This window comes from Etheostoma cragini, chromosome 3 (assembly GCF_013103735.1).
Source record: "Etheostoma cragini isolate CJK2018 chromosome 3, CSU_Ecrag_1.0, whole genome shotgun sequence".
NCBI lineage: Eukaryota > Metazoa > Chordata > Actinopteri > Perciformes > Percidae > Etheostoma > Etheostoma cragini.
Window position 1 is genome coordinate 9,947,358 of NC_048409.1, and position 8,133 is coordinate 9,955,490.

The following is an 8,133-nucleotide window of genomic DNA, read 5'->3' on the forward strand; positions in this document are numbered from 1 at the left end:
GTCTGACGTGCAGTAGTAGGAGGGAAGCTTCTGTCTTAAAGTCTATATAAACCTGTGAAAAGACACAGTATTCCCATCAAGATATTGAGGGATGGAGATCTCCGCTCTCTGTATTGGCCTGATCCTGTGTCTGGGTTTGTGTGGGCTGAACTCAGATATTTCCTTTAATGGTTCTGGGGATGGTGTTAAACAATGGGCTGGGCTTACAGAGGACAGGACTGGTGCTGGGGTCAACACTAAGACTTTATCTGTGAAATGTAAGCTCCAGGGTACCACTCGTATACCGGTGTCTTCCATGGAAGGTGATTACGTCATAGGTGGTGTTTTCTCTATACACCACAACATGCACACAGTGAAGCATAACTACAACACCATGCCTGAGCCACTAAGATGCACAGGAATGTTAGTAAGAAGGATAAGTAGGGAATAAGAGGGTGTTAGACTGTGTGAAAAAAAATTCTCCAAAAATTTTCCAAAAGGTAGAGAGTAGTAAATATATGAAAAATAAAGATTTTTTTTTTATTATTTAACTGAAAATATAGGTGTGTCTAACAAGTGAGTTGTCTTATATACCAAACAATACTAAACAATACTAATGATTTAGTTGACTCTGTACTTTAAGATTCTTGTGAACGTTGGACTGATGTCTAATCCTGTGTTTCTTATATTTCTGGTAAATTTGTGAATTGTAAAATTCAAATAGTGACTTGAGTGTCTGTGTGCAGCATTGACTCCTATGAAGTGCAATTATCACGTGCAATGATCTTTGCCATTGAGGAGATAAACAACAGCACAGAGCTGCTGCCAGGAATCAAACTTGGTTATCACATCTATGACTCGTGTGCCTCCGTGCCTGTGGCGGTGCATGTGGCATTCCAGCTTTCAAATAGCCTGGACCCGTTGTTTTCCACCGGTGACAATTGCTCACAATCTGGTATGGTGATGGCTGTCGTTGGAGAGTCTGGGTCCTCTTCATCCATCAGCATATCGCGCATCATTGGGCTCTTTAACATCCCTCAAGTAAACATTCAGAGTTACTGTGAACATTTTTGTAATAACCTTTAGACCATTGCCTTTTCCATGTTCTGTTATGTAAATGCACTGTTATTTCCCTTTAGGTGAGCCACTTTTCCACTTGTGCATGTCTGTCCAATAAGCAGCAGTACCCGAATTTCTTCAGAACGGTCCCTAGTGATCAGTTCCAGGCTGAAGCGCTGGCCAAGCTGGTAAAACACTTTGGCTGGACTTGGATAGGTGCTGTCCGGTCAGATTCAGACTATGGCAATAATGGCATGGCGTCTTTTCTGAACGCTGCACGCAAGGAGGGAATCTGTGTGGAATACTCTAAATCTTTCCATCGGACCCACCCACGTAGCAGGATCCAGAGAGTGGCTGATGTTATCCGCAGGTATGATGTTCCCTGTGTTGACATTGACCTGCACACAAAAGCACAAAACAAATGTTAAGATAGAAGATTTTTATTATCTCATTGGCAAATTTGAAATGTTCAATTACAAATGAAATGTTTATTTCTCTCATATTCAATATTGTATTAAAACTGGTCTGTAAAACCAACTACTAAAGTATCCTATATGTCATGTTTGTTGGGTTTACTTTCTCGATATGTTTCTTCAGGTCAACAGCTATGGTTGTTGTTGCATTTGCAGCCTTTGAAGATGTCAGGCGTCTGCTGGAGGAGCTGTTGCTTGAGCCTTCTCCACCTCGCCAGTGGATAGGCAGTGAATCCTGGGTAACAGACACAGATATGCTGAAGTTCAGCTTCTGTGCTGGAGCCATCGGATTTGGCATTCAGAAATCTGTCATCCCAGGTCTGAGAGACTTCTTGCTGGATCTCTCTCCCTCTAAAGTGGCTTCCTCTCCAGTGCTTACTGAGTTCTGGGAGGATGCATTCAACTGCAGGCTGGGAAAAAGTGAGAAAGTTGAGCTGATTTTTAACACAAGACAGACACTCACAGTTGGATTTTTATGGTTATGTTTTGTTGTCTATTAATTCTCTCTGGGTGGAATTTCCTGTGTTAAAGACTCAGCAGCTGCTTTAAGACCAAACCCCAGATTGACAGGGAAATAATCAATGTTGATCAAAGACATGAGGTGGACATACTCTAAGGTGCATCTCGAATCTGTGAATAATCTTGTTATGATGAAGTTTCAGGAATAATGTTGGCAGTCTGCTGTGTTGGTGAGGATTATGTATTAACTTTGCTGCTATGATTTTACAATGTCAACACTTAGGTCCTGAACACAAGTGCACAGTAGACATTCTCCAGGTCTCTAGGCTAAAGTACTAATCAATTCCTTACATTTTTACGTACTTGCATGTATTAGTTACAGTAAATGTGGAACTGTTATAATAGTGAAAGTTATTCATGACAATTTTTTTTTGTTTTCATTTTTAAGTCCTTTATTGTAACATGCACAATTAGAGAGAAGTAGTTGTTGTTAACGCAAATCTAGATATCAGGCTCCCTCCAACAATGCTCATTAAATATGTAGAGAAAAGAAAATCATGCAATACCAAAACCTATGGTTAAAATATAATGGTAAAATATAACATGTATAAATTAGAATATATATGCTGGACAAAGTGTACAGTCATTGCTTTTAAGAATAAACCAATGTGTCAGCAGACATGTAGTAAATGTATGAGTAATAAGAAGATTTAAAGTATAAAGGTAAAGTGACAGCTTTGTAATGATAAGCTCAATAACTCAGCAGTCTGATGTCCCTGAGCCTGGTAGTTCACAGCCAGATGCTGCTATTTGGCAGGTTAAAGGAACAAAAAATAACAATAAACATAAAGAAAGAATGCTAATTTAAAGGCTAAAAAACACATTTCTCTGTGTGTTTCAGGTGCAGCCACAGATGAGAGATTATGTGATGGGACTGAAGACATAAAGACGCTCCAGAGCCCGTACACTGACACTTCTCAGCTCCGGATCACTAACATGGTATACAAGGCTGTTTATGCAATAGCTCATGCCATTCATAAAGCATTGTGTCAGGAAACAAATTCTACAACTCAGTGTGACACATTCACAAGGATAGAATCCAAAGAGGTCAGTGGAACATAAATGTAGATAATAAATGATGCCCTTTTATGCTTTAATTTATGAAATTAGGTATTCATTTTGATTAACATTAATAAATGTCTCTCCATCACTGTATTTCTTTTTTCATCTTATCAGGTTCTTAATCAGCTGAAGAAAGTAAACTTTTCTCGAAATGGTTATGATGTGTCATTTGATGCCAATGGGGATCCTGTGGCCAGATACGAGTTGGTTAACTGGCAAAAAAGTGAAAGTGGCAGTATTGAGATTGTGACAGTAGGGCACTACGATGCCTCACTGCCGGTGGGCGAGAAGTTCCGTATCAACAGGAACCTCACCTGGGTGGATGGTGGCACACAGGTAAGGAGAACAAAAGCAATAATGTAACAAATTAAAATTTGGCAATCTTGAAGGACATGTGTTTTCGTCCATGTTTGTGAAGTCCGTATTGGCTTTAAAGAAATTCCAAAGTTACAGAATTTTGGGGGTCCCCTTTTACATTTTCTATAAAAAGAGACTGTCTAAACGATGTAACTTTGGAAGATCTTCACTTGATTTGTCCAGTTCAGACTCCTGAGCCTTGTATAAGCTTCAGTTGGATTTTGTCCCCGGGTAATTACTTAGAAATGGATGGATATGTCAAGGTCAATTTTATTTCTATAGCACATTAAAAAACAACAACAGTTGACCAAAGTGCTGAACAGAGTTGATGTCAAATACATAAATAACAAGTGTAAAGATTACTACAACCAAGGTACATCACAGGGAGACAATTAACAACACTACAGAATCCAGGTTGACAAGGGTTGACAAGGGTTAAAACCTACAGCAAACAGGTGCGTCTTAAGCATCGATTCAAACATTTGTAAGGTGTGTGCAGCTTTGATATGCATGGAAAGGTTGTTCCATAGGGTGGGGGCATCCCCTGCAAAGGCTCTTTGCCCTTATTTTCTGACAGCGTTCTGACTGGAGAATAATGGCATAAGAGATCAGCCAGATAAGATGGCCCCAAACGATTTAAGGCCTTAGAAACAACCAATAAAATCTTAAAATCTATCCTGTAACGGACAGGTAGCCAGTGGAGGGAGGCCAAGACTGGGGTTATGTGTTCACGTTTGTTTTAGTTAAAAGGCAAGCAGCTGCGTTTTTGACTAACTGAAGCCGATTTAAAGATTTCTGATGTAGACCCATATATAAAGATAGATAGATAGATAGATAGATAGATAGATAGATATTAATGTATCCCCAAAAATATGGGAAATTATGGTTTTAGATTAGCAAATATACATCATTCACACAGCACGGAATATAAATATAAATGAAATACTTGGATGCAAAATGCATTCAGTGGGGTTTGAACGTTTGGGCACCCCAGGTAAAAAAAATTATTAATGTGCATAAAGAAGTTAAGAAAAGGTGGAAAAATGTCCAAAGGGCATCAAATGACATATTAGACATTTGTATAATATGTAACAAAAAGTTAGATTTTATTACCACCATTTACACTTTCAAACTGTCATAAAATGAAAAAATGGTATCTGCAAAAGTTTGGGCACCCTGCAGAGTTAATACCTTGAACTGCCCCCTTTGGCAAGTATCACAGCTTGAAAACGCTTCTTGCAGCCAGCCAAGAGTCTTTCATTTTTTGTTTGAGGTATCTTCGCCCATTCTTCCTTCCAAAAGTCTTCCTTTGCTTTGAGATTGCTGGGCTGTCTGTCACGTACTGCTCTTTTAAGGTATATCCATAGATTTTCAATTGTGTTAAGGTCAAAAGATAGTGAAGGCCATGGCAAAACCTTCAGTTTACACTTCTTGATGTAATCCACTTTGGATTTTGAGGTGTGTTTAGGATCGTTATCCATTTGTGGAAGCCATCCTCTCTTTAACTTCAGCATTTTCACAGATGGCATCAAGTTAGCATCCAATATTAGCTAAATTGAATCCATTTTTCCTTCTGCTCATGAAAGTTTCCCTGAGCCACTGGCTGCATTACAACCCCAAAGCATGATTGATCCACCCAAATGCTTAACAGTTGGACATAGCTTTTCATTAAATTATGTGCCCTTTCTACTCCAAACATACCTTAGCTCATTGCGGTCAAAAAGTTCTATTTTAACCTCATTGGTCCACACAACTTGTTTCCACAATGAATCAGGCTTGTCTACATGTTCATTTGAAAACTTCAAACGCAAATTTTTGTGGCAAGGACGTAGAAGAGGTTTTCTTCTGACAATTCTTCCATGAAGACCATATTTGTACAAGTATCTCTTTATAGTGGATAATGTACCCCAACTCTAGTGTCTGCCAGGTCTTTCTGGATGGATCATGCAGTCAAACGTGGGATTGGACTTACTTTCTCACAATCCTGCGAGCTGTTGTGTTTTTTTTTTTTTGGTCTTTCAGATCATGCTTTAACTCCCACTGTTCCTGATGACTGCCATTTCTTAATTACATTCCGAACAGAGGATATTGGCATCTGAAAACGCTTTGCTATTTTTTTATAGCCTTCTACTGCTGTGTGAGCGTCAACTATTTTCAGTTTGAGTTTTCTCGACAGCTGCTTAGAAGAACCCATGGTGCTGATTGTTGTGGCAAGGTTAGATGAGTTAGGGCATTTAAAGCCTTAAGATTGACATCACCTGGTCTTTCCAGACAATGATTAGGAACAATCCATGACATGTCAGGTCTCAGCTGTCCAAAGGGGGCGGTGCATGCTATAAACCCTGCAGGGTGCCCAACATTTTGCAGATGCCATTGTTTTGCTTTTTGTTATTTTGAAAGTGTAATTGATGATTCATTATGCACATTAATACACAGTTTTACCTGGGGTGCCAAAACTTTCAAACTCCACTGTACATACAATATACATTAAACAATAAAAGTAATAGGAATGGAAAAATATAAAAGGAAAAGGAATAAAAATATAAGAACAAATATTTGATTTTAAACAGGATCTGTAGAAGTTTTTAAATAGTATGCTAAAATGTTTAAAAGTGTGCTAAAATGTAAATAAATCAATTGTGCAGGTTGCACTTAGTGCAGTATTGTGCAGTCTCAGTCTAATCTAACACCCAGTGATGACGTGTTGAAGAGTTGTATTGCCTGTGGTAGGAATGATTTCCTGTAGCGGTCCTTGTGACCTGGAAGCTGTTGGAGCCTCTTAGAGAAGCTGCTCCTCTGTTGGACTCTGTTGGGGCAATCCATGATAGATAACAGTTTGTTCAGTGACTTCCTCTCCACCACAGTTTCAAATGTGTCCTGTTTGCAGCAGATCACACAGCCAGCCTTCTTGATCAGCTTGTTCAGTCTGTTTGTGTTGCTTGCTCCGATGCTGCTGCCACAGCAGAAGGCGGAGGAGAACAGAGCGCTGGCCACAACAGACTGGTAGAACATCTCCAACATTCTGCTGCATACACTGAACTTTCTCAGCTTCCTCAGGATATAGAGTCTGCTCATCCCCTTCTTGTAAACAGCAGTGCTTTTGATCTTCCAGTTCAGCCTGGTGTCGATGTTGACACCCAGGTATCTTTACTCCTCCACCATGTCCTCGTCTCTTCCCAGGATGCAAAAGGGCTGTGGAGCAGTTCCCTTCCTCCTGAAGTCAATCACCACCTCTCTGGTCTTATCCACATTCAGCAGCAGGTGATTCTTACCAGACCACTCCACCACATCATCTAGCAGTGCTCTGTACTCTCCCTCCTGTCCATCCCTTACATACCCAACAACTGCAGAGTCCTCAGAAAACCCCTGTACCACACAACACCACATCAGACAGCACATGGTCCAGACGGACAAACTGTGGTCTGTCTGTCTGTCAGGAAGTGAGTGATCCAGGAGACCATGGACGCACCTACACCCATCACCTGCAGCTTCTCACCTAGTAGCAGAGGCTGGATGTTGTTGAATGCACAAAAAAAAAATCAAAAAATGTGATTTTCACAGGGCGGCCACCACCATCCAGGTGCAAATGAGCTCGCTGCAGAAGACAGATGACAGCGGCGTCCACTCCCAGACAAGGCTGGTAGGCAAACTGTAGAGGGTCCAGAGAAGAACTCACCTGTGGCCTCAGGTAGGCCAAGACCAGCCTCTCCAGCACCTTCATCACATGGGAGAGCCACTGGGCGGTAGTTCTTTATGCCATTTGGAGTCAACTTCATGGGGACCAAGACAAGGCAGGACGTCTTCCACAGCAGTGGACCCTCTGCAGGCTCAGACTCAGATTGAAGAGGTACTTGAGAACACCAGACAGCGCCCTAACGTCATCCGGGCCGGCAGCCTCGAACTGGTCTCTTCACCTGGCCGGGTGTGAATGTAAAGAAGGGGGGGTGCTGGAAGTGTCAGTGGGGGGAGGGAAAATGTGCTGGATTGGTGGGGGGCGTGGGCTGACTGCAGGATGGCTGACTATAGGTGAGTGAGGAGGGAGGTGTGGGATAAAGTAGGGGGGAGGGAGGAGAAAATTAGGGTGTGTATGGGGTTGGTTGAGTGGTACAGGAGGCAGAAGATGGCTGTAAGCTAAACCTATTGAAGTAACAGTTTAGCCCGTTCGCTCTCTCCCGGCTGCCTGGTGTTTTCCTCTTCTCCCCCCACACCCGGTGATCTCTTTCATCCCTGTCCACACCTTCCTCATGTTGTTCTGCTGGAGACTGGCCTCCAGCTTCCTTCTGTAAGTGTTTTTACACTCCCTCAGTTTACCCCGCAGTCTGTGCTGTACTTCCCTTAGCTACTGTCTGTCCCATGACCTGAAAGCTTTCTTTCTCTCATTAAGAAGGACTTTCAGGTCACTGGTGTTCCACGGCTTATGGTTGGGAAAACAGTGTACAGTCCTGAAGGGCCTGGTGGTGTTTTCACAGAACTTGATGTATTCTTTTATACAGTCAACCATTTTATTGATGTAAAAATGGTTCACAGAGCAGGCGCCAGTCTGTAGACTCCAAGCAGACCTGCATTGCCTCCTCAGCCTCCTGAGTCCACCGTCTCACAGTCCTTTTGTGGACAGGCTGCCGCAGGACAAGAAGAACATAAATAGGAGACAATGTTGTGATCTGGTTTGCCAAGGGGGGGGGGG

At 41.9% G+C, this 8,133-nt stretch overlaps 1 protein-coding gene across 1 annotated transcript in view; it reads left to right on the forward strand.

The window, feature by feature from the left end:
- Positions 1 to 304: 304 nt before the first annotated feature.
- LOC117942152 (extracellular calcium-sensing receptor-like) overlaps positions 305 to 8,133 on the forward strand; it is a 9,841-nt gene continuing 2,012 nt past the window's right edge. Inside the window, exons 1-6 of the mRNA XM_034867481.1 lie at positions 305 to 402; positions 726 to 1,020; positions 1,119 to 1,408; positions 1,636 to 1,931; positions 2,872 to 3,077; positions 3,207 to 3,428. Coding sequence (XP_034723372.1) covers positions 344 to 402; positions 726 to 1,020; positions 1,119 to 1,408; positions 1,636 to 1,931; positions 2,872 to 3,077; positions 3,207 to 3,428 — 1,368 coding nt within the window. The 5' untranslated portion in view covers positions 305 to 343. The remainder of the gene's footprint in view (positions 403 to 725; positions 1,021 to 1,118; positions 1,409 to 1,635; positions 1,932 to 2,871; positions 3,078 to 3,206; positions 3,429 to 8,133) is intronic.